The sequence below is a fragment of the Xiphophorus couchianus genome, chromosome 6 (assembly GCF_001444195.1).
Source record: "Xiphophorus couchianus chromosome 6, X_couchianus-1.0, whole genome shotgun sequence".
Lineage (NCBI taxonomy): Eukaryota > Metazoa > Chordata > Actinopteri > Cyprinodontiformes > Poeciliidae > Xiphophorus > Xiphophorus couchianus.
The window spans coordinates 1,328,864-1,355,888 of NC_040233.1; the positions used below are offsets into that span (position 1 = coordinate 1,328,864).

General features: G+C 39.8%; 1 protein-coding gene and 1 long non-coding RNA gene across 2 annotated transcripts in view; one reads left to right on the top strand and one right to left on the bottom strand.

The window, feature by feature from the left end:
- The first annotated feature begins 5,294 nt into the window (after positions 1 to 5,294).
- Positions 5,295 to 23,655, top strand: LOC114146703 (uncharacterized). The gene is made up of 3 exons (XR_003595945.1): positions 5,295 to 5,472; positions 6,219 to 6,224; positions 23,646 to 23,655. It is a non-coding gene; the product is annotated as an uncharacterized LOC114146703 (long non-coding RNA).
- Positions 5,625 to 27,025, bottom strand: part of LOC114146702 (phospholipid phosphatase-related protein type 4-like) — a 37,572-nt gene continuing 16,171 nt past the window's right edge. The window contains exons 7-11 of the mRNA XM_028020991.1: positions 22,265 to 22,400; positions 20,827 to 21,055; positions 19,957 to 20,572; positions 17,384 to 17,519; positions 5,625 to 17,186 (exon numbers count right to left, since the gene is read on the bottom strand). Coding sequence (XP_027876792.1) covers positions 16,276 to 17,186; positions 17,384 to 17,519; positions 19,957 to 20,572; positions 20,827 to 21,055; positions 22,265 to 22,400 — 2,028 coding nt within the window. The 3' untranslated portion in view covers positions 5,625 to 16,275. The remainder of the gene's footprint in view (positions 17,187 to 17,383; positions 17,520 to 19,956; positions 20,573 to 20,826; positions 21,056 to 22,264; positions 22,401 to 27,025) is intronic.

Consider the following 27,025-nt stretch of genomic DNA (forward strand, 5'->3'; position numbering starts at 1 on the left):
CGTTAATGTGTCCAGCATTTTTCTGTCTTTTGATAACATAACACCATCATTAATGTCAAGTCATGGATACTCTTGACCATCATTAATGTCAAGCCTATCATCAGAGTATAAAGGTTCAAACTCTTGTAGTTTGAGCCGAAGAGGTTCAGGCCACACAGCCGCGGGCAAACAAACTCCTCTGTCTACATTTCAACCATCATCTGACTGTGACTATATGTGTATTTCTGTTTTCATATTGAATCAAAGGTATGGAATCAATGTTAATTTGTGTACGTTTTTTGCTCTGATAGGTCTACATCATAACATACCATTAAAAGTTTTTTTTCACTGGTATCAAACACAATTTTATTGGCAGGCAATGCCAATAATGTGAACATTATGTTCAAAATTATCTTACATATTTCCAAAAAATGACATGGCATAAATATTACATATTGATTTTTACAGGGGATGGACATTGTCAACTGAGTGTGACACATTAATCATCTAAACTCAAAGCACCTGCACAGGTTGGTTCACTATGGGAAAGAATGCAGACCCAACTGGCCAGAAGACCATCACTGATAGCCTCCCAAGTTCATAGCTAAGGAGGGCTGTTGACAGAGAGCTGTTGTCCAAACGTCTCAATGGAAAGTCTAGTGGAAGGGCAAAATGTGGCAGGTGAAGATGCACCAGTAAAAGAGATGGCCTTGGGCTTTAATGCTTTAATCCAGAGGTGCCCAAAGTCGGTCCTGGAGGGCCGGTATCCTGCACGTTTTAGTTCTCTCCCTGGTACCAACAACCTTTTCAGCAGGTCAATGTTCTTCTTGAGCCTTCTAACGAGCCATCATTTGATCCAGGTGCGTTAAACCAGGGAGAGAACTAGAACATGCAGGATGCCGGCCCTCCAGGACCCACTTTGGGCGCCACTGCTTTAATCAAACAGAGAAGATTTAAGAATCTAGCAGAGAACCAGACAGAGTGGAATGAGGAGGAAGTAACCACTTCAAAAACCACCACATTCAGACACTTCTGGGAGACGGGCTACAACTGTCAGATTCCTCGGGTCAAGCCACCTCTGAACCTGAGAACTTAAATCTGGACAGTTTCTCAGTGATCCAAAGTCTCTGTCAGATGAAAGTAAAGTTTGTATTTTATTTTGAAATCAAGGTTCTAGAATGTGGAGGAACAGTGCAGATGCACAGAACCCAGTCTTCTTCAGGTCCAATGTGAAGTTCACAGTCAGCGAGGATTTGGGGACTTGTGTCCTCTTCTGGCGTTGGTCCAAGTCAATGCAGCCATCTTCTATCAGGACCTTTTGAAGCACTTCCTGCTAGGCCTGGACAAATTGATCTGAATATTCATACTATTAGGATCAATAACTAGTATGATGAGGTTGAGACTTTTGTTTACAGTTTTTCTTCTATATGTCCAGCAAATCACTGCAATTTTCATGCTAAAAATGCTAAATATAAAGAGCTTGCATTTTCAGTTTGAGAATGCAAACTGAAAATGCATTGAGTGCATTTTGAGTGCATGCGTTCCTTCAAGTCTTTTTAATCCCCTTCATTAAGCACATCATATAATGTACATGGAGATACACTTTTAAAAAACACATTATCTGGGTTAAAGATTCTTTTTTAATGATCTCATGTTATATTCTAATCTTCTGAGAAACACATTGTAGGATGTTATGAGCTGTAAAACTGAAAAATCTCAAATATTTCACTCTGCGTTCTATGGTCGTACCAACTTTGGCCAGAAGGTGTCATCCTAGCTCTCTCCCTTAGGGCTCTTAGATTTAGTCTCCATCTCGTAGCAAAAACCAGAATATGTGGTTCATCTTCTATCAACTGATCACATTCAGTCTCAGTTTGTTTTCTAACTTTATCCAACAATTTCTCCTTGTTTGTTTCTTCTTTAGAAACCTGATCTTTACTACAGTGTTGTTTCTTCTGTGCGTTCTAATCAATCACTAGTTAATGGGGCTCCAATACATGTATTTTTTAAAATCCAGATATAAAGATGGGTCAGTATTTCGGAATTAAACTGGGAAGGACCAACTTTAAAAGAAGAATGAAAACTCATTTAAATGTCTGATTTTGTTGGTAAGAAAACTCTGGATTTCTAGTTGCAGCTCTCACCTTCATGGTACTGATTCACCTTTTCTGCATCAAAGTTTTCTGGAGGACGACTGGGGGATCAGAGCTAATTACCTGCTAAACTCATTGTGATGGCAGTCAAAAGCTTTTCTGTATTCATTTTAAAACCAAAGTACCAAAACAGTCCAAGCAGAACATAAACTGAAGCAGCCTGGTGAGAACCAGATGATGGAAATAGGAAAACCTACAACCTTCGTGCAATCAGAAGGTTGTAGGTTGTAGTCACATGTCGATTTGTAAATGCAAATGGATAAATGTGTGTAACTGAGTGGTCAGCTTAACTGGAAAAGTGACTCCATCCACCAACACACTAAAAACCTAAACTATGAGGAAACCATAAGACAGAAGCAGAGTTCATCCTGTGTCATCCTAGAGAATTGGTTCAGCTGTTGACACTCTGTTCTTGTCAGAGCTTGTTGAGGCTGCCTCCACATCAGAAAAGAAGAAAATGCGTTAATGCAAATTTTGTGAAGTAAAACTGACCCTTAGCTGTCATCAAAAAGCAGTGTTGGTTGTGCCCAGGGGCCCCAGATGAATGATGCTGGGCCTGTAAAACACACTCCTCTGCAGCCTCAGTCAGGTCTGGCCTGCCTCACTCCATCTCTTCCTTTTTTGCAGTGTGTGTTCGTGTGCAACACTGTGGTGAAGTGAGCTCCTTGGCATTGTTGCCATGGTGAATTTTTGACCAGCCAATCAAAGCTTACACAGCAGTGTAATTGTCACGTGTGCGTGTTTGTGCAAATGTGTACACACATGGTTATGTAAAGCTCATACTACATAAAGACATGAAGAGATTGCATTTCTATACCAAAACGTCTCTGGTGTCTCTGCACCCGCCCCCAGTTTGTTTGGCTTCCCAGCGCTCCCTCCTCTTATTGCCATGGAAACTCAGCTGAAATTGCAGGGTTGCAGCTGCAGAGAGGAGATCTGGTGAAAACCAGGGAACGAGGAAGACAGAAGAGATGCTTTTGTATATTTTTGATTTAAATGCCTAATCAGGTGATGTGGAGGTCATCATTCCCACATCAGTCCTGCATCTGCACAGAAATCAGGTCAGCAGCTCTGTCCCTGCTGTCTGTCCCTCCCTCTGACTGAGGGGGTGAAGAAGCTTTCCTTGAAAAGCTTTAACAGGCACTAAACACTGCTGTGCTTCTCTTTCCCTCTCCTGACTCAAACCAATCCAGATTTCAGTGACCTTATAATGTTCCATGTTGGCCCTAATCACTGTCACTCAGTTAGCTATTAATAGCAGGGAACACTTCCATTAACACATCCCCTTCCTCTGCTCTCATACCTCACAGTGTTTATCATGTGAGCTGGCAATCTAAGGCTAATCATCACTTTGATAAGAAGCAATGACCGCAGAAATCAAATCTTTTCATAGCAATTATCACACTTAATGTTTTGCAAGCATTCTTGAGCCCTTGAACTTTTTTTACACATTTTAACTGAGATTTTATGTGACAGACCAACACAAAGTAGAGCATGATTGGAAAGAAATGATGCATAAATTGGAACTAACGTCAGAACAAAGCTTGTGTGAACAGGAGGTCTCACTTTAACATAAACTGTAGGAGTGTTTTGTATCTCAAGGTTTTGGTTAAAACAAGCTTGGTCTTTATTCAGTGAAGTTACTGACCGTGGGAAATTTTTCAGAAGTTTACTCAATTAAGAGTAGCAATACTTCATATTTAAATTACTCAAGTAAAAGTAATAAAAACATTGTAGTAAAGCCTAAAACTATGTTGTTGTTTTTGTTTTGTTTTTTGCAAAGTTTCTGAAGTAAATATAACTGAGGAAATGTAACTAGTTACTACCCACCTGTACATGTTTGATAGATTTTTTTTTTCTTTCAAAAATCATCAACTTTTCTATAATGGAATATTCATCCATCCATCCATGTGTTACCTAACACGCTTCTCCTTGCAGGGTCACCAGTGGGACCATCAGAGGGTCACCAGTTCGCCAGTTCCCTTAGTTCACCCTGGACATTCATATTTTATAACATTTCTTTAAGAAAAAAAAAACCTTTACTTTGCAAACTGAAAGCAAAAACATATACTCAGTGCATATACATTTGAGAAACTGCTAAGGAAACATTTATTTATTTATTATCTTTCAATTTAAAAAAATTCTGACTGTTGTCATAAAGTGTCATTTGGTAAATCATGACACTTTTAATACAAAGTTGACATTATTCAAAATGTCTTTGTTATGACAACTTGACATTAACCAAGAAATCATGCTCTGACATAAATTTGTTATAAAAGTATTAGTGATTCAACTTAAAAAATTATGTATCTTTAAGCTATTAAAGTTAAAGTTTAATCAGTAAAGACATTTTGAATAATGTCAACTTTGCATTAAAGTGTTATGATTTACCGAATGACACTTTATGACAACAGTCATAAATATTCATGAAGACTTCCTCATATTCATGACGGTGTTATGTCATGTTTATGACGGTATCATGTCAGTCTTATTCACAACCCATCAAATAAAGAGTTACCAGAATTTGTTATCATTTTGGTAACAGTTACTGGTAGAGGATGCAGATCCCTGACTCAGACCGTTCTACTGCAGCTCTGGCAGTCTGTTAGGGGAGGTAAATCTCTGCCCAGTGAAGATTTGTAGCTCTAACAGGTTTAAATCCTCCCCTTACTTCTGACCAGCTTCACTGTTCCTACTGAATCTTCCCTGCTGCACGATTTTCTCAACACAAAGTGTCAGAAATATTAGAGGGTGTTACTCCTTTTTTGAAATCTCTCACTCCTTCTAGCAATGGATTGTCAGCAACTAGAATGGATTTCTGCTTAGTGTCTTTCTGTAGAAATAAAATACAGTTTCTGTTCCAATAAATGCAGATCAGAGAAATATAACAAACATTTTACTGACAGGGTCATTTTGATATCAAACCTTTATTTTGTTACAGAAACACCACTGCAAAACATAAACTTTGATATTTGTCAGTATCGGTTCACTGAACTGATCAGTGACGGTAGAGTAACAGTTAATTATCTTCATCACATCAACAGTTAGTCTCAATTGTACTGCATGTAGAAACCTTTCTGTTTCCTCTAAGCAAGGCAGTGCTTGTCTTCATGTGACACTTTGAATGTGGAAGCCACCTTATAGTGTCAGCTCAAGAGCAACCTTCACCCGTTTCCCTTGTTTAACTTTGATCCCAGTTTCAATGTCTGAGCTGGTCGTCCTGTAAAAACACTGTTTTACTCTGCATGTTGGCAAATAACAGCAAAGATGATGTGAAAACACGAAACAGGCTGAGAAAAATCCCAGTTTGACACAATCTCTTCATCTGAGAGGGCCTTTAGTGAGTGAGGTGAAGCACACCTCACTCACTAAAGGCTGGGGAAAAGAAATGCTTATGTTCTAATTCCAAGAATGGAAAAGAAATTAAAAAAACATCTTGATTTACAGTGATTAATCACTGTAAATATCACATTTAAAAATTTTTTTTAAAAATTCCATCTCTGAAGGCTTTATGCTTCTCTATATAAAGACAATCTGAAATGCTTATTGTTTCGAGTCAAAAGCATAAGGCGGAAAATACATGACCAGTATATAATTCACTGCCCTCAGAAACAAAAACATACTTCTCAAAATCTGAATATTGTGAAAAAGTTGAATATTTCTTGTCAGAACAGACTCTTTACACATAGAGAGTGGAATAGTTCAAGTCCTTATGTCTTGCAGTTTTGCTGCTTACAGTTTACAGATAATGAAAACCAAAAATGCAGCGTCTCAGAAAATTACATTAGATTAATGAAACAGGATTTTTTATACACAAATATGAGGCAGCTGAAAAGCCGGTTCATTTCTCTGCACTCAGTTCTTGGTTGTGGCTCCTTTAGCATGAATTACTACATCAACACAGCGCAGCATGGAGGAGATCAGCCTGTGGTTCTGCTCAGATGTAATAAAGTCCAGGTAGCTTTGATAGTTGGGTCTGGGGCCTCATCTTTCTCTTAACAACATCCCACAGATTGTCTGTGGGGTTAAAGGTCAGGCCAGTTTGCTGGTCAATGAAGAACAGGAACACCAGAATCACTGAAGCAGCTTCTGGTACCTCTAGCAGTGTGGGCTGGTGCCAAGTTTTGCTGGAAAATAAAATCAGCATCTGCATTCAGAGGGAAGCATAAAGTGCTCTAGAATGTCCTGGTAGATTCTACATCGACTGTGGACTTCAGAAAACCCAGTGGACCAGAACCAGCAGATGACAAACCATCACTGACTGGAAACTTCACTCTGGAGTTCCTCTCCACTCTTCCTCCAGACCCTGAGACCTTGATTCCAAATAAAGTTACTTTCACCTGAAAACAGAACTCTGGACCATAGCGTTCCAGTTCCAGTTCTCCTTACCCTGACAACGCCTCTGGTTCAGGAGAATGTGACATGAGGAATGCAGCATTCGTCACTCATGTCTGGTATTCGTCTGTGTGTAATGACTCTTCTGAAAAAGATTTCACTTGACAACCCTCTCAAGGCTGCAGTCCTCCCTGTTTCTGTTACCACACTTCTTCCTTCTGCTCAACTTTCTATGAATATGCTTGGATGCAACAACCAGCTTCTTCAGCATTGATTTGCTGCGTCTTCCCCTCCTTGTGGACGCTGACTGTGACTACACACAGTCAGCAGATTGTGTGTAGCCGACTGACCCAGAGTGAGAGAGCACTCAGGAAACCTTCAGCTGTTTGCAGGTTAATTCACTTATTATGGTGTCAGTTTCACCATGAGGTTCTAATATTTTCCTTTTTGTAATATTCACATTTTCCGAGACATTGAATTTTAGGTGTTCAATATCTGAGCCTTAATCATCAAAATTACAACAATATTTCCCTCCATGTGATTAATCTATTGGTGTGAGTTTCACTTTCTGAAATGAATGACAAAAATAAACTTTGAATTCTTTTATTAGCGGAAGATGGGTGCCTGTACTGAGCCAGGTTCTGGTTCTGGTTCTGCTGCAGGATTCTTCCTGTTAAACGGGACTTTTTCCTTTCCATGTCACTACATGCATGCTCAGTATGAGGGATTGCTGCAAGTCAATAACTTGATGCTCTGCTGGTTTTACTTAGAAACTTTTTAAGCTACTTTGAATAATTAGTTGAGCATACTGTACTGTTTGATAACTAGAATCAATTGGAATTGAACTGAAATGATTGTTTTGTAAAGTCCTTTGAGACAACATTTGTTGTGAATTTTGGTGCTATATAAATAAACTGAACTGAATTGAACTTCTTCATGATCTTCATGTTTAATGTACTTGTAGCTACAGAGTCAGCACACTTATACTGAAACTTATACAGGTTAGGAACAGATTCCAAATGTCTGTTCTTTCCAACATACCTGATGATGTCAGAATCAGCAGGTTGGCTAACACTTTGGAACAATGAGCAAATCTACATGGAACCAGGAGAACCAGTCTGAGCTCATGAACACTTTACAGGGATAAGTAAAAAGATATAAATATTTATTTTTTTTAGCAATAGAAACAGCAAAGCTCACATTAATAAGCATATTTTAAAGAAAAAACCAAGCCAAAACCACACTAAACCTTCAAAAACATTTTACAGCAGCAACATTTTAGAAATGCAAATCTGGACCATGTGTGAGACATTCTTGGACATTTGTCTTTAACAGTCTAGAGGCAGTGTCTTGATAAAGGGAACACTGCAGCAGCTCTGTGAGAAAAACCTCTTATTTAGTCCATAAAACATCGAGAGTGTGAAGCCCTCAGGAAAAGCCCTCGCTGCTGTTTATAGGTCGTACAGTTTGGTAGCTCAGCAACCTATTATTTAATACACAAAAAATATAAGAGTCTTCTAGTTTGTAGCATTTCATATGATTTCTTTCCTTTGCTTCAGAATGTGGAACTTGGACCTGGGATCATGTTCAAGGTTCAAATCTGAAACCCAGTGAAATTTTGCTACGTGTGCCTAAAGTAGAACAGATAACAATGGAACGCTCTTTATTTTATGCATCCAAGTGCAATAAAAACATTTTCACTAGTAGACGCAATTCAGTAGCATCACATGTACTGAGACATACTGTTAAGGCCAAGACCCACCGAATCCGATTTGGCATCTGATCCAATGTAAAAACCTCACAGATGAAATATGCAGCAACTAGAAACTCCAGCAACTAGAAACACATCTAAAGGTGGCAGGTCCGTGTCCTGCCACCTTTAGATGTGTCCCTTGTCCTACACACTGAAATTACTGTAAATGGCTAAACTGCATGCAGTCAGCTTCCACAGAGCTCTGCTGATGAACTAATGTTGGTGTGAGACATCTAAAAGTTGCAGGAGACCGACCCTTCAGGGCTGGAGTTTGAGATCACAGCTAAACTGGAGAAACTTTGGCCTGTCCCAGTCTTCATCTGACTGGGATCCAACCAGACATCGGTGCTGGCTGGAACTTTAAACATGAATTGTTAGCCTTAATGCAATGCATTATATACTTCAAAGTTAAATTGTAGGAAATTTTAAGGGTTAAGTTTGCTTTTCTTACGCTCATACTGTACCAATATGCCTCCTTCAGCCAAGACAGCCACTGTCCCATATGGCTGCATATAAAATCCAGTCAAGGTTGCAGCATTTTAATATTGTGTATCACATTTACAACCCCTACATATGAACATGTCTATTTAGCCTTTTAACATAAAACAGAGAGAAAATTAATTCTGTTGACTTGAATTGCTAATGGTAATTAGCAACAAAGCAATTTGTTTTCTGATTTGGCATGATGTCATTTCCACATCCAAGCACCAGTTTCTCAGACAAACCCACTGTAAGTGTTTCAGCATTTCAACGTGTCTGGAAACAAAGTGGTGTTAGATGGACCTGATGCTCTCAGACGGTTACAGCAATCCCTTCACAGCTCACTACAGGCCTGACCGGAGAGCCAGTCCCCACCCTGTCAGTACACTATATAGTTGCTATGGCAAATATTCACATTTAGCCAGAGTAAATAAAAGCTATACACTAAGAGAAATATCTACATAATGTTTAATACTACAAGCCATAAAAAGAAAAAACACAAAGTATTAGAAATACGTAGTATTTAAATCATTTTCTCTGAACCATTCACTTTCAGTGTCATTAACTTTGGACCAATAGGTAGTATTAATTATGTTTCAGAATGTTTGTGCGGAACCGTCCAGGACACCAAAGGTTCCTACAGAAAACTCTCACCATGGTTTGAATGAGTGAAAGATGAAATCAACATATGAACTGTAAACTCTTGATAAAGCTACTTACACATTTGATATTAATAACGCAGCTCCATAGCAACGACATAGAAAGCAGTTCAGACTCAAGGATGGACCACAGACATGTAATCAGCTCTTTAGAATGCTTCTCATGTCATAAAGTTGGAAATTGATCAACATTTTAAACGGCAAACTCATTCCATTTTAAAGTCAAGGACAGCTCAGTGAATTTCCGGTGAATAAGTGAGATTTGTTGGAATGTTTTGGGGTCGACTCATTTCTTGCGTGGATCTAAGTTGTGCTTCCAGATCGTTCAGACTTGTGCCAGTACAGCCTGACTTTAAATGTTATATTCCAGAAAAAGAAAAGGTACATAAGGTCAATAACATTTCACAACATCGAAAAAATGGACATAAGTTTCCATTGACAAATGACTTTAGGCTTTGAAATCAAATTTCTTTACATTTACATTGAACAGTAGTTGTTAAGCAAGGAGATTTTCAACAACATCCTGCCGAAAACATAAATAATTACAACTACAGGTACAACCTGAAACTGAAGCAAATATCAAATATGATCAAATATTCTGAGGGATTCATGTGTCGGGTAATAAGTGTTAACACCAGACTAGATCACACCATGGGATGATTAGAAATCATATTTACTAACATTTATCAAAATATTCTTTCCTTTCTGCAGAACTATACAGAGGGATAAACGTATGCATAGGGTACACTGTCCCCCAGTATTGTTGGAAGTTATGGACCACATATCTGCAAATAGCTCAAATTAACTTCAGAGTCCCTCTAAAAAAGCTTTGAACTGTGTGGGATGTGCACACATAAACTCAGTTTTATTTTCATTCTCAGAACTATGCAAGTTAAACAAAATGGCACTGGATGTGATGTCGATTCCTAGCTTATGATGATTGAGAAACATTGTATTTGTGGAAGGTAATGTAAGAAAGTTCTGCTCTCCAATTGTGACTGATAAAGCAGTTATTCTCTTATTTATAAAGATTTGCAAAAACAACAAAAAGGTACTCTTGGTTTGCTCTTTTTTGCAGTGGTTTTAACGGCACAGTTTGGAGAAGCACCAGAAGTAGTTTTTGCCCATTATCACATATAATATTAATGTAAAAATAAGTAAACGCAACTGTGAAAGAATAAACTTCAAAATGTTAGAATTACGTTTGGAAAAATTGCACTTTTTGAGAAATATTTCAAACTAACAAACTGGAGTCGTTCATCCTTGCCAGGATTGTATGTTGCTAACATTCATTATAGATCCTAAATACAACTTTATTCAGTCTGAACCTTCTAGACAGAGTGCTGGTCTTTTAGGGCACTCCAACAATCTATGTATTATCTCTAATAGAATTATTTTAACTAAATAAGCATAAAAGAAAATATTAATATTTTTAAACTTATTAAAATACATCTTGATTTGTAAACAAACGTGAACACTTTTAAGTTCTATATATTTTAGGATAAAGTCACAATGACTTCCTTTTGACATTCTGTATAATAACTTCCTTTTTCTATATTAGTGTTCAAACATTTGAAAATGAATACTGGTTCTGTGAGAGCTCCTCAGGGAACGTTGTTAAGACCTGCATCACACTGGATGAAGACGCTCCACATGAACTATCAGAACTGATGCATTCCAGTGAATTAGCTCAATTTTGCCCATGACGCTGATGTGCTCCTAGTACTTTTCAAAGTAGTTTTTTCTGCTGTTTTCTACCAGATGCTCTACACACTTTAAAGATGATTTATTCCTGGAACATTCCTATGCTCGGGTCAATGACCTGACGTGACTCTCTGACTGTGCTTTACAATAGAAGATCCTGCTACCAACACATGAACAAAACCATGAGGGTCAAATTTTAGCTGTGTTCAAACTGTCAACTAGCAGGCTCTTTTGGCTCAGGCTGGTTCTGGTGGCTCAGGGTGGTTCTGGTGGCTCAGGGTGGTTCTGGTGGCTCAGGGTGGTTCTGGTGGCTCAGGGTGGTTCTGGTGGCTCAGGGTGGTTCTGGTGACTCAGGGTGGCTCTTTTGGCTCAGGCTGGTTCTGGTGGCTCAGGGTGGTTCTGGTGGCTCAGGGTGGTTCTGGTGGCTCAGGGTGGTTCTGGTGGCTCAGGGTGGATCTGATGGCTCAGGGTGGTTCTGATGGCTCAGGGTGGTTCTGATGGCTCAGGGTGGTTCTGGTGGCTCAGGGTGGATCTGATGGCTCAGGGTGGTTCTGGTGGCTCAGGGTGGTTCTGGTGGCTCAGGGTGGTTCTGATGGCTCAGGGTGGTTCTGGTGGCTCAGGGTGGATCTGGTGGCTCAGGGTGGTTCTGGTGGCTCAGGGTGGTTCTGATGGCTCAGGGTGGCTCTTTTGGCTCAGGGTGGCTCTTTTGGCTCAGGGTGGTTCTGGTGGCTCAGGGTGGTTCTGGTGACTCAGGGTGGTTCTGATGGCTCAGGGTGGTTCTGGTGGCTCAGGGTGGTTCTGATGGCTCAGGGTGGCTCTTTTGGCTCAGGGTGGTTCTGGTGGCTCAGGGTGGTTCTGGTGACTCAGGGTGGTTCTGATGGCTCAGGGTGGTTCTGGTGGCTCAGGGTGGTTCTGGTGGCTCAGGGTGGTTCTGATGGCTCTGGGTGGTTCTGGTGGCTCAGGGTGGTTCTGCCCCCCAGCTTCTCCATCCTCCCAGTCAGATAATGATAGACTGCCATCACACTTCTTTTTCCTCCTTTCCTAAATTCCGTTTTCAGAGTTTAGGGGCTCTAACTCCTTTTCATCCTTCCACCAACTCTGATTCAGGACAATAGAACCGATTTCCTATAAAATCCTTTGTATAATCTAACAACTGCAAAACATCAAACCAGGTCAAAGGTTAGCACAACAATGTGCTTTTTGTTGAGTGATCAGGATATTTGGAGCCCATCCTTCACTGACTAGACTCAACCTGTGTAGCTGCTAAAACACATTCAGTCACACTTCTAAAATAATGCCCACTATGTAATAAAAGTTGAAATATTTTTTCCTTTTACTATTTTGGATGAAGTTAAAAATACATCAACACATACTGACAGCGTATTATCATCATATAAGCTTCATCATGACAGCTAAAATTTCATAATAAGCAAACTAACATCTGAGCAGAAGCCTATAAAATCATAATATACAAAGCAGCAGTTATACATATCTATTGTATTCTGTCTATTTTCTGACAAAGCCAACACCTGATACTTACATACTGTATAAAACATTAAAGTCATTTCTAAAGGCTTCTTTAGAGAAATTTTATCTTGCCTCATGTTCATAGTTTCTATACATGAGGATTACCATGCCTTTAAAGAATTTGTCTAACCATAACATTTGATGAGGCTGTGCTTTTAAAGGCTATTGATTTAAAGGTTAATTCACAACTTCTGAGTTGCGTCTCAAACAAACTGTTTAATGTGTGTTTTTATGGGAAAATCCAAAGAAATCAGCCAACTGAAAATCTGGTCCATCCATGGCTGGAAGGTGCCAGGTTCATTTATTTAAACTATCATTGATGAGGATGAACAGCAGTCAGGAAGGACCTGGTGTGAAATGTGTGCATCAACCCCACAACAAAAGTAGGAGATCTGGTGAAGATGCTGGTGATGGCTGATGATATTTCGGTTTGCAGATGCATTCTGGGATAAACTCTTTAGGTTCTGGTGACATGTTCAGGTCTGATAAACTAGAGTTGAAGTATTGGACCATAATGACCATTGTAACATTTGAAGTAAAAAGGCGGAAGCTTGTAACCCAACTTTGAGGTATGGGAGTGGCAGTGTCATGCTGTGTGATTGTTATTCTGCAGGTGCACTGATCAAAATAGCTGACATGATGAACAAAGACTGCTGTGGGGAAATATTGAAGCAACATCTCAAAAGATCAACCAGGAAGTTAAAACTTGGGTAGATATGGGTCTTCCAAACAGACAGTGACCCAAAGAGACAAATGAGTTCCAAAATATTACTGGGCAGAACCATAAAGCTGTGTGTGAGCAAGGCAGCCTACAAATGTGACTCAGTTCCAGTCTGTCAGAGAGAATGGACTGTAAAGGCAAACCAGTCTGAGACTGAGAAAAGTTACCAGAAACTTTTGACCCACATCAAAAAACTTAACAGAGAATTCTACTCAATACTGAGGAAATGTATCAAAGCCTTTCAATGTAAAATATGTTTAAAAAAATCAAAACTAATGTATCTCACTCATTATAATGATCCTAACTGACCAAGAACCGTTTTATCTGAATAAATGTCAGACTGTGAGAAAAGGAGATTGTTTTTATACATAAATAGCTCTTTCAACTGTGCTTATATATCAAACAAGCCAAACATGACAGCATTTCTGTTTCCAAGGAAGTTGCAATAAAACGATGAACACACTGAGAGCAGCTGACAGTACATGTCTTCTTTGATGACACTTTGGCAGGAAGTAAAACAGGAATGTGAAAACAGATCATGTCTGTGGACAAGCTGGCTTACCGGCAAAAAGAAAAAAAAAATCACTGAAGGATTTATACCTGCTGAATTTATCCTATTGATGTGATCACTGCTGGAGCTGCACTGTTGCGTGGCAGCAAGAAGCTTTTGGGTTCAAATTCCTACCTGGGTATTTTCTGCATGGAGTTCACATTAGGGCTGCACAATATTAGAAAATGTTGTGATAGGATCATATCAGTAAATACTGCAATAATATCACGTGAGATCTGTGACTACAGGAAAGAAGGAAGGAACAAAGAAAGAAGAAAAAAGATGAAAGGAAGGAAGGATATGATTGATAGAACCAGCTACATAATGTCTCACTGTTGAATGATGGCAACATAAAGCTTGAAGCGTTCTTCATAAACCATAATGTTCTGCAGCAGACTGTTGTTCTGGTCTGTTCATCGTCTCTCATGTTTTCGTTAAAAAGTTGTGTTACTAACAGAGTTTCACATTTTGGTTCCACTTGTTCTTCAGGTTTAAAACAGGACTAGGTAGGTTTGGTACAAGTGAGTACAAGGGCTGCACAATATTATAAAATCTACTGATGGCAATCATTTTAATTTTGGTAAATATTGTGATGATAATATCAGGTGCCTGTTTTCTTCTTTCCTCTCTTTTGAATCTGTGGTTACTCTGTGATCTCTTGGCCTGGTTTGACCTTTTGCTGTCCAGACTTTGTCCTACTGGCAAAATATTGCATTAACATGAAAAATACAACTTGTAAAATATATTACCCAACAATTATTGCTGTCCAAACATTTTTTTGTGATATGAATATTGAGCACACTGATATTTTGATGATAATACATTTGTGATATATTATGCAGCCCTAGTGAGTAGAGAACCAACAGAGCCATACTGAACATTTTTGACATAAATATATGTACAACTACCTAGCAATTATTAATATCAATTGTAATGATATTGATATAGCAAAAAAGGTTTAGGTGTGTAAAATTCATTAAAACAACTAAAAAGTTGACTTATACATTAAAGATAAACTGCCTTATTCATTTTGGTGCTATAAACACATTAACATCTAAAGCTTGTTATGGATACAAAATTATAGACAGGTAAAGAAATTGCTACTGTTTAATTATCATTTTGAACAGGGATTCAGATGTGTTATGGATTGTTAGTTTTAAAATCATATTGAAATTTATATAATTATAAATAAATAAAATTACATTTCCCATAATACTATATCCCCTAAACCAGTGGTCCCCAACCCTCAGGCCGCAGACCGGTACCGATCCGTGGACCAATTGGTACCGGGCCGCGGAAGAAATAATTAAATACTTCCGTCTCTGCGCGCAACCCCCCCAGCCCCCTGATCCGCAGTGCAGTCTTGTGCGCAACCCCCCTCCCTCAGGCCCGTCCGTAGCAAATATGCTAAGTGTTGTTGCGTGCCCCGCCCCCCCGGTCCGCAGCGAATTTTCGAAGTCTTGACCGGTCCGCGGTACTAAAAAGGTTGGGGACCACTGTCCTAAACTATATGTAGATTTTTATAATAAATTAATCTGTCTGAATCGTAATGTGTAATTTGTATCTCTACGTCTTGGGTTTAGTCTTTGGCCTCGTTGTTGTTTCGGTGGATTTAGATCATTCCCACTCCACATGTCAAAGCACCAACAACACTAAGATCAGCAGCAAATCATACTGCACAAAATTAAAATGTTGCATCTAAAAGAATAAAGACAGCATGTTTTACTGTATATTTAACACAATATGTAACTTATTGATCTCTGCCACCACAAACACAATACCACAGTCAGCTATAAGATACTGTTACTGCTCTGACTGCACTCAGGACTGCGGCCCACTCACACTGAAGATTGGGGGGTCGATTCAGGCTGCAGATTCACACAAAAAACATCACAGGGTGGCCATAGAATGTAGATCAATTGCTCACTCTGTAATGTTCACAAGTTGATGGTTTGTGTAGTAAAAGTATAAAAGCTGATAAATTTGTAAATGATTGTGAATCCAATCAGCGTCAAACTCACAGGTGTAAAAGGAGGACAGCGGATGGAGATCTGGGTTCCCTTGTACACTAGCATCACTCAGTTTGTTCAGCCCATTGTGTATGTGCCTATGAAGTCACTGTTTGGCAAAAGTTATCCAGTCTCTCCAACAGGCGTTGATTTAAATATAAAGTTAAATAATAAACACAATGAAAAATGGGCTCAAACTCTTACACATAGAGCCCAGGCTATAAAATTCACAACTGATGGAGTTGGTTGGAACTGATTGAATACTCACTATTGTGGGAGAGGGAAACATTCCCAGTCTTGATCCCGGACAGTGGATAGATATGATTCCACACTCTTACAAGTTTTGGTCCCACCAGCAGTCTCAAACTGGTCACATTGTTTTAAACACAGGTACAGATGGATGACTCATTCTTTATAGGCCAGCCCCAGAGTAGGAGGTGGAGTGTGAGTCAGGAGAGGGCGGGGCAGAGTAGGGGGAGGAGTTGGGCTTGGACGACCAAACACAACCTGCATCTGCCTGTTGGGGAAATTAGGCTGGATTGGATTTTCTTGAAAATTTCGAAGGTTTTCATGGAAACGGTTGCTGCTCTCATTGTCAAGGCGGTTGCTGTCATCACTGGGGCGGTGGTTGTTATGCAGATCCGGGGTGGGCCCTCGGTCTTGGACATGAACAACATTGGTGCTGCCCTTTCTTCGAAGAGTGGACTCCCGGCTGGACGAGGCCACTGACTGGCTGTCTGAACCTCCGTCACTGCTAGCAGCTGTCGTCTCCACTGGGGTCACCCTGATAGTGGTGACTGCTTGGGGATGAGGGTGGAAGGGAGGAGCAAAGGTGACAGTGGAAGGAAAAGACATGTTGGAGTTGTTGGAGCTGGGGTTATAACTTGGATGAAAATTGTTAAAGTTTGGATTTTTGGGATTGTTGGGGTTAAAATTGTGATGCTGGTAATTGTTAGGATTATTTTGGTGTAAGGGGTGCAAAGGATGCATCACACGTGGATGATTGGCGAATGCACCTCCTCCCCCCACCCCTCCACCTCCTACATCCCCCCCACCTTCACTCTCTGATTCAGTCCCTGTCACGCTCCTCCTTCCGTCCACTGAACCTCCATCTCTCAGAGAATCGCAGCTGTCTGTGTGTCTGTTTAGGTCATTTAGGGCGAACGTTGACTGTCGAAGGGATGCTCTTTGTTCTGGCGGTTTCCATCGCCATGATCCACTGCCATCTGTGCTTGGAGGTTTCACCACAGGCTTTTGTCTGGATTCAGGATGAGCTTCTACACGAACTATGCTGCCACTTCTTTCCAAACCACCTCCTACAAAACAGACCAAGGAAACAACTATCTATTGTACATCATACAACAACAGTTGGTGGCATGGCATAGAACTGTCTGAAGTCCATTTTTGGGATTTGTCTTTTCACATCTATGTGCTTCTAAAGACTTCTGAAACAGAAAATATCTTGGCATGATTACGCCAAGATTCATACTGCCAAAGAAAAGTGCGCAGATACCTCCAACTCCTATTGCCCCAGTGGTAGAGGCCGGCGGAGATGGATCTTGATCTGTCAGCGCTCTGTACCGAATAGATCCACCATCTTCAGAACGAGGAGAGTGAAGGAGACCTTGCTGTTTGGACAAGGCTATGACCTGGAAAAAGAAAGAAGCAATAAATGAAAGCCAATTCCAAACACTGCTGCCAGGAAACTAGACCAAAAAAATTGCCTAACTTTCCAGCTGAATGTGAAGTAGCAGTGCTACAGATAGAAGTCTAGGAAAAGGATTCCTAGATAGACATCTACAGTATAAGACAGGGGCCCGGAGGACCAGAGTTAAGACCCACTGGATAAAAAAGCTTTATAATGACTGCATGGCTAAGCGATATAAAGCATTCTAGTGCTGTCCCATAAGGGTGTCAGAACAACATTGCTGATCAGAAGCAGAGCAGCAATTGCAACACCTTCCTGAATACTGGCTGAATTTGTGTTTTTGAAAGTATTGATAGTATGGCAGCCTGGTGAATTACAGGCAGAGTAGACTTGCTTAAATCTGTTTGTTTAAATCAGTGGGTAGCAAACTGTTCGGTTTGTTTGAGTCTCCAAGCTACCTCTGTCAGACATCCTCCTCCCGTCTGGTATCTTGCCACATTAATCTTCACTTTATGAACTCCAATTTAAGCTGGGGGCTTTGCTTTCACTTCATTCTCCATGAATGGCCACTGATCCCCAAGGCTCAGGTTCCAAACACAACATCATCCTCCTGCCACAGTTCAGTTGCCTTGTGGTGACTTTGTCTTTTAAGCAGTGTGCAAATTCAAAATATGTAATTTTGAATTTGCACACTGATATTAGCCCAAATACAACCTTAAAGGAAAACTTCTAAAAACATCACATAGAGTCTTTAAGTTGAATTATTGTAAACATGAATAGAGAGGATCTACAGAGGATGAGCCTCTTCTATTCCAATTATGTCACTTTGGTAGAAATGAACAAAATTAATTTGCAGTACAGTAAATCTTTTAAAAATATGTTGTTAAAGGGGTGGCATTCAGTGACATGCTGTCAGGGGAAGCAGATATGTAAACATATCAAATGAAACATACGCCCATGAAAAGTAATATATACGTATGTTAACAATGATGAGAGAAAATCAGTTTGTCCACTTTCTATAAATGGTTTATATTGCTAATTTCAACATTTTTATGGTCAAACTCATTGAATTTAAGCTTTTGAAATACATGAAGTAAGATCAGGGTGAGGCAGTGCAGTGCTGTGCCTCACCTCTGGCGCTGTGTCAGACAAGAGAATGAAGCATGCAATTGGCGCTTGCTGCTGTCTGTCTCCAGACTATATTGCTAATGTACTTGTTTAACTACCCATTTTCTACATTTTTGACGTTCCACAGCCTGTTTGATATATTTAATGAATGTGTGTGACATATTTCATTATTCTATTTGACCATAGATGTGCAGTGAAAATGTGTGGCTGAAGCAGAAAGTACTGTGCTTCACTGATAGGGGGCAGTGCTGAGTGAGCTCTATAGACACAATGAGCAACAGGTGCTCTTCTTCTACACATTGAAGAGAATTAAATCAGTTGGGGGTGGGGATACAGACCATTCTATTTGGCTGACACATTTTAGAAAATTAAAGGAAAATGAGAAGCAAGGATCTCTCCATGACATATTCATGGAGAGGGATAGGTGCATGAATGTCATGTAAAATAAATGTAAGATCATACATTTTCCAGATTTTCAATTTTAATCTGGAAAGAGAGGTCAGATAAAGAAAAGATTCAAATAATTAAAAAAACTGTGACCTTATTAAATATTAGTTTGTCTTTCTTGCTATTATATTGTTACAAGTTTCAATTAGTGACTGTCAAAATTAAAATATAGGTTCTATACTGGATTTTGAATTTGCACATCTGATTTTGGTGGAGTCTGTGCCTCACCAGTCATGGTGGCATTATATGTTTTTCAGGCACATGATGCCATTTTGTAGCACAATCAAGTAAGTATGTTACCTTTAGTTTTTATAATAATGTTGTTTATATCAAATATAACTTAAGAGAAATTGACTTCACAATTTGATGCCATGAAATTGGGCCTATGTCTCTTTCATAACCTCCTGCTTTTTCCAACACTCCTTCTTCACAAAGTCGTCACAACAGTGTTTCTCCATTATTCCATTTACAAGTGTTCCTAGGAGAATTGGATGAGAAGAAGTTCTCATGATGAGCTCAGCAGACTCCAGTTCCACCAGCTGTTTGCTAATTGCTGCTGCCACTAGTCTGAAGGGCTAGGAGCAGGCAGGGTGGAGGGCTGCTCTGTGAAGCAGAAGCTCTGCTGAAGACTGCAGCTCTACGGGGGAGCTTTGTGGACATAGGTGGAGGTGCAGGTGTTTAGGTTCCTCTGAATAGAATAGGCGCCTCTCAAACATGCATGAAAAAATCAAAGCAACACTCCAGAAATGTTTTTGATTATAGTATAACATTATAGTATGATGTGAAGCCAAGAGAAAACTTTTTTTTCCCATAATACCCTCCCTTTAAAATATCTGTGGATCAGAAAGTAAAAGAAGTTTAACCTGCATTAGACGAGGCTGTCCTCCAGCACTCAGGGGTCTGCAAGGAAGGGTGGTCTTCTCAGCCACTCTCAGCCATTTTTCTCTCACTGACCCTCCACCGTCCATCATGCTGTCCTCTGATTCACTCTCCTGGTCCTTGTTGTTAGGATTTTCCTCCTCAGGAATGTGAACCAGCTGGGAGGATCCAGGACGAGGCTGCATGGAGACTCTGGCCCCACCGGCCATTCCACTGCTGCCATTATGTGCCAGGTGATTATGATTGCTAATGGGGACAGAGCTTGCTGCTAATTTCATGTACTGCGCCGGGATATGGGCCCCAGCACGCATCTCCACTTCCTGGCTTGAGGACGAAGGTATGTGGGCTCCAGCCCGGAGCTCCGCCTCCAGGCCCATTGCACACGGCTCGGAGGAGCAACGGAACTCTGTGTTCCTCTGGGGAGAAGAGGAAGGGAGCGGCCTTATTCCATCCATCACCTGCATCGAGAGCTTCCTGTTATCATTCTTGTTCTTCCATTGGCTGAGCAGCTGCTTGGATCTGGTGGAGTCCATGGAGGTGTGGATGGAGGCATGTCGTCGTGGGATACGGCCTTCCTCCACAGAGGAGCCTCCATGGGACCTGGAGAATGATGAGATGAAATACAAGACAAAAGAAGACTGTGGCAAAGGTCACTATGTAGGCACAAATCTCTCAAATAAAGTTGTTCCATGAAAAGATAAATTTAAAAAAGAACAGAAAGACCCTCTGAAAGGCCAGAGAAGCTCAGATCAAAACCACTGTAAAAGAGTAACTAAAGTACCTGGTGCTTTAAAACTTCACTAGAACCTTCAACATTGGTGACTAAATGTGTTCGGTGTGAAACAAACTGCTACCTTGGCAGTGTGCTGCTGCTGAAGGTCATCATGTTGTCACGGTTTCCAGGTGGACTGGACTGAGTGATCACCTCCACATCAGCACTGGCTCTCTTCAGATTGCTCATAGATGGCTCTCGATAGGAGGAGCTTCGGGTTAGGATGGGTACTGGATGGTCAGGGGCCAAAGTGTGGGAGGAGGTCCTTGTAATGATGGGCTTTGGTGGGCTGGGGGCCAGGGTGTGGTGGACTATCAAAGACAGCAAAAAAGGAGTTAAACTCTTACTGCTGGGTTAAATCTGAGGCAATTAGGACATCTGATTAAAGTGAAAATTTAATTCAGATAGCCATATCTGGACCACATCAAAACTGATGGAATTCCCAGAGCTTTAATACAGTTTGACTTTAATAATAACTTGCTATAGACTGAACAAAATGTGAAGCATTTGTAGTTTTTCTATGACCCCTAGTGAGGCACCAGGGGTCAGGAGGCACTGCCGATCTCCAGCTAACGTTCCGGGCAAGAGACGGGGTCACCTGGACAGGTCGCCAATCTGTTGCAGTGCTTTTTACATATTTGTGAAATTAATAGAAAATGTGAATCCACACAACAGGGCGCAGTACAAAATGCTGTAGAAGGTATGCCGGGCCAATCGGTGGTGCTGTAAGCAAAAATATTGTTTGTTATTTGTGTGAGTGAGGTGGATGGAGGTTTTCACTTTAAAATGTATCAACTCTGGGATCCAGTGTCAAAATGACTGTTGTTTCTGGCCTGCCAAAACGCTGAATTCATGCAGACACAGAGTCTAAAAAAACAAAAAACCTAAAATTGTCTCAGTGTGTTCTGTCTGTGTGGTGTGTACCTTAAGGCCCCCACATACTCTGGTGTACTTCACTCCACATTATATCTGCTGGACACGTCTGTGCAAAGGTACATTTTTACAGCCATATATGCATATGCTCAGTGTTTCAGTGGAAACTGTGTTCACATCAAACTGTTTGATAAGCGACACTGAGCTGATAAGGCTGAGAGTCAGTGCAATCTGTTGCTAGAAAGCGCATCAGACTGCTACTTTGTGCCGCACTGACAGGTGTGCAGTGGTTGCCCTGGTGAAGCAGAAACGGGACTAGGTGCCCAGCTGGCTCAGCAAACTTGCTAGCAATCTGCTGGGTTTGTTTAGACAAAAAACTCATTTTTACCAATTTGAATAATGAAGTGAACTTGGCTTCATCATTTGATAACTAGTATCAATTCGGAAAGATTGTAAGAAATTAAAGAATTTGTCACAAGAAATGCAGGCAATCAGTATACTTGACTATAAAATTTCAACCGTATGCAGAGTTTGTGCAGCTAACAGCATATGTGCAGTATGTCTTAGTATGTGGGAGTCTTTAGTGTGAAAGTACAATGTGTGTTAAAGGTGTCATTTAACACATTTCAAAAGGCACAAGATTTTACCTTGGTGGCTGTTGCTGGTTGCTGATTGGCTAACATTGGGGAGGGAAGAGAGGGATCGCTCTCTAAGAATGGGAGGATTCAGTTGACTTCTGCAGCGATCTTCACTTGGCTTGAAGTTGCTTACTGCGTATACACCCTGTACAAACAAAACCCAAGCAGACAAAGACCCAGGCTAGCAGCAGAAAATAAAGATGTGTCATGATGTTAGATGTCAAATGGAACTGTCATAAGTTCAGCCTCAGTAGAGTCAAATAAAACAATGTATAACCAGAAGGGATGTCAAAACCATGAGGGTTTATCAGACAACAACATGTTATATGTTCGTTCAGGAGGAGTGACTGCTACAAGTCAATGACTCAATGGAATCTGCTGAGTTTCCTTAGGCAGAAAATTAATTTATATAAATTTGAATAATAAACTGAACTTGGCATCATCAGGTAGTAACCAGCATCAATTTCTAAACCATGTAACTGACTGCAAATCTTATCTGACTGTATGATTGGACAGTTACCTTATTTTATAATGTGCCATAAGACAACATGTTGTGAATTGGTGCTATAAATAAACTGAATCAAACAGAAGCAGTCTGCAAGCCAAGCTGCCGAATTTTATACACCTGTACATGTAAGTTATTGGGACACGTGAACTCAATGTTCTGGGGAGCTGACCCACTATGATGGCATTATTGTGTACCTCAAATCTGTAAGAGAAGAGAGTAGGACATGTCAGACTTCCACGAGTATGTTTTCTTTAACTATGAGTAAATTCAGATTTTAATTCTGAATAAAAGTTTCTCAACATGACCAGGCATATCTGCTGGCAGAGTTTCACCCTGCAGGACAAACCAGAACAACAAAAAACGTGGGTAGCTGCAGAGGGAAGTGTTAGAATGTGTAGATGTGTCAATGCTTCAGCAGAAAGTCTGAAAGTGTATACTGGCAGTGTCTAAAGCAGAGAGTGGGCCAAGGGTTGTGGTGTGTAGGAGGTATTATACTATATGACTATCAACCAAGCAGTTCCTACATATCAGGATTTCCTCCCAGTCAGAAGCTTGGCTCTAAGAATCTTACATCTAATAACATGTACCATATGTTATATGAGTTTGACTATTTATTAAGCAACTTTGATAGCTAACTGACTAACTAGATGCTAAACACTATTAAAGTATACTATAAAAACCGATAAGACTGTTGGTGTAATATTTTCATGTTATAATGCTCACTCTGCTCATGAAGTTAATAATGAATTTCTTCTTTTCTTTTTCCATCATTAGGATATAATCAAATAAATGACTCAGCAGGGTCACCAGCCACCTGTCTACTGTTCACACAACCCACAACTGCAGAGACCCCTGCAGGTTGGTCCAGATGGCTGTGTTCAGAGTGATAAAGGAAGTGAGAGAACAGGCTGAAGTGATGGGGATCATACTCTGATTTAGGATGAGATGAATAATCAAGTCACTTAAATTATTTGATACCAAAAAATCCTGGAGCGGAAACTCCCTGATTTGATGCTCTGAATACAAAATGCAGGCTGAGCAGCAGGCATGCTTCTCATGCTGTACAGATATGTGGTAAAGCACCATGCTTTTTCCCACATTATGACAGCCAAGTCAAACTGCTCCACAAAAACAAACTAATTTGTTTCCTGACACTACAAGAACAAAGTACAGTAGACTAGATTTTTCTATAAGACATGTCTGAAATATATAAAAGAAAACGCAGGTTGGAAAGCTGCACTATTGCCTGTATTTGCAAAGCAGCCAATGCAGGAACAGCAATCATTTTCCTTGGTGCTGATTGATTGTACTCCCAAGAGGGACATAAAATGGACCATAATTAGTTGCTTCAACTGTAATAACAAGATGTTTTTCACTGTGATAAGTTTATTAAAATGCATTAATAGACTATTAATGCATTTAATAATTTATTAATGTATTAATAGTTTCATGCATTTAAACTATTAATGCATTGAACTTTAACTATTTAACTATAAATAGTTAAATAGTTAACTATTTATTAACTATTAATAAATAGTCAATAGTTTGTTAACTATTTATTAATAGTTAAAAAACTATTAATGCATTTTAAAGTATATTTGGTAATTGAACTATGAAAATAGGAAGTTAAAGGTGTCTTAGAGGGAGTCCCAAGTGTTTGCTGGATTTGACCATTTTTCTGTTCTTGTAGCTCATGTGTAGGTCTCATGATGTGAGTCATGTACCTGCTATATACACAGTTGTTTTTTTTCTTTGTTCATTTCTTGAACACAACATAGGCAACAGCACTCTGTGCTCTGCATGCTGCTACCATGTGAGGAAGACTGAAAGGCCATATATTTTCACATTCACTGAAATTCAACATACTAGATTTTAAAATGTTAGACTTAGACTGACTTTATTGTCATTTTGCATGCACAGGGTGAATACAGAACGGAATTTCGTTGCATACGGTTCAGGACAATGTTTGAGGTTCCAAATTCCAGGTTCCAAATGTTAGTAGTCTTTTGGAAGTTTAGTGGTAAGAAACTATATTTTCAAGACAATACACACACAGACAGACAGTTTCTAGTTAGTAATGTCCCACACCTCTGTTAAAATGCCAGGATTTTGTGATGTAAAAAAAAATCAAATGACCAGGATACTGTTATTAATTTTTTTTTTGCATATAATGTAACAAACATCCAGTACAATTCAACTGAATACAAACAAAACTGTTCAAAACACACAAACATAAAAAAATGAAAAGTGTAAGGTTTAAAATCAATTCAATCAGACAAACATTCCAACTGATCCTAGTTTTCAAAAAGCGCATCAGTTTCAGTTCATCATTCAAATTGGTTTAAAGTTTCTATATAAGGAAATCCAGCCGATTGCATCAAGTCACGTAGCAATCACCTGCTTGGTGTCGTTGACTTTGCAGCAATCCTTCATACAGAAGATTTTTGTTTGCCCTGATAAAGCTCAAATGTTAAAAGTAAGCCAACCTTTCTGCTGCTACATGTAGAGATCACCAACTTTCAAGTGATGCTACCGGGGTGAGTGAGCCTGGCTGTAGGTGTGATAATAGATAGAAAACCTATCAATGTCATATCAAATTTAAATACAAGTATGTTCAGGGTGAAAGGGTTCATGTACCAAAATTCAACAATTTGAAACAACTGTTTGAGGGAAACTGGTTCCAGTGCTTAACTGGTGATAGAGCTTGCTACACACCATCACTTTGTGTTTCCACTAGTAACAATTGGTGTTACTAGTGCAAATGATCTGCCTCGACGCTTACTTAAATGATGTTTTACTGTTTAGCGCACCGTGTTCTGGCCGGTGATTATTATTTATATTGTGCTACTCTCACTTCTTCCTATGAGTTGTTGATGAATGCTATCAGTGTAGAGTCCAATTTTCAAGTTCTATCCAGGAGAATTTTATTTTGTCCGGGTTTTTATCATTAATGGGAGGACCAATAGGAATCCTTAAAATGACTGGCATGAAGCCTGGAATACAACAGACTTTTTCCTCCAGACCTGCTGCTTCGTGACCAGTTTAGAATAGAATAGAATAGAACAGAATAGAATAGAATAGAATTACTTTATTCATCCCAGCAGGGAAATTATTTCGCACTTTGGAGCAAACAGTGGCGAAGAGTGTGGCAGGTGTATCTATACAGGTGAAGCAGAGACTCACCTGTATAGATATGCAGATAGATATAAACAAAGAAGCTATAAATGGCTGTGCAAAGTGAGAGTCCAGTTATTAAATTGACTGAAGATGAATATATAAACTAAAAACTGGTGTAGACATTTTTTTAGAAGTGTCTTTATGAATCTGTTGCTTTATTATTAAATTAAATATAATTTCAAATTGTCCAGGTTAACTTAAAAAGTGAGCTACTGTTGTTACATTTTAATTCTCTAAACTACAAAAAAGTAATTGTTAGGGATGCTCAAATATAAAAAATTGGGCCGCTGTTCATATCTGATATTGATACTGTAATATTTTACCAATAAAATATGGTTAAAATATTTACCAATATTTTATTTCATAAATGTTTTTTATTCAATTACTCGATGAATCATCAGAATAATTGATAGATTACTAAAATAGTAACTTGCAAAAGGCCAACACTAATGTATGTTCCGCCTTCTTCAGGAGAGCATTTCTAATGCCAGTTGGGCAGGTTAGGGTTAAACCTAAATGTCTAGTGAAGCGTTATACTCAGAAAAAGGTGGCACACTAGAATGTCTCATGCTGTCTCCCAATCAATGGACTGTGTTGTGTGACACCCAGAGCTCCAGTCTAGCTGTCCAGTACCGTTGTGTTATGGAGCTGCAGCTGAAGGGAGCCCAGGAATGGAGCGGCATAGGTCACTTTTTACAATGGAAAGTCAAAGTAATGCACAGAATGCACCAACCTGTGCTCCACTGTGGACCCAGCTCCTAGTTTCAGTTCGCCCTTCTAAATGGGCAGAGGGATGGATCAGCAGTCTTGTTATTGTACAAAGATCATAGCCAGCATTAAGCTCTCCCTAACCTCCTTAAGTTGATATTTATTATCTTGCTAGTGGTGACGAAAAAGTGTACTGAACCAAAAACCATCAGTCACGAACTGAGTCAGAAGATTCATTTTGAGATATGTTACCTCAGCATATTATTCACATTCAGATTTAATATTAAAATCAGCCATAACTAGAGCAACAAAGACAACAGAGTACCGGTTCCCTGGTACTCTGGCCGGTACTGGCGGCCTTGTGGTGTGTGTTATTG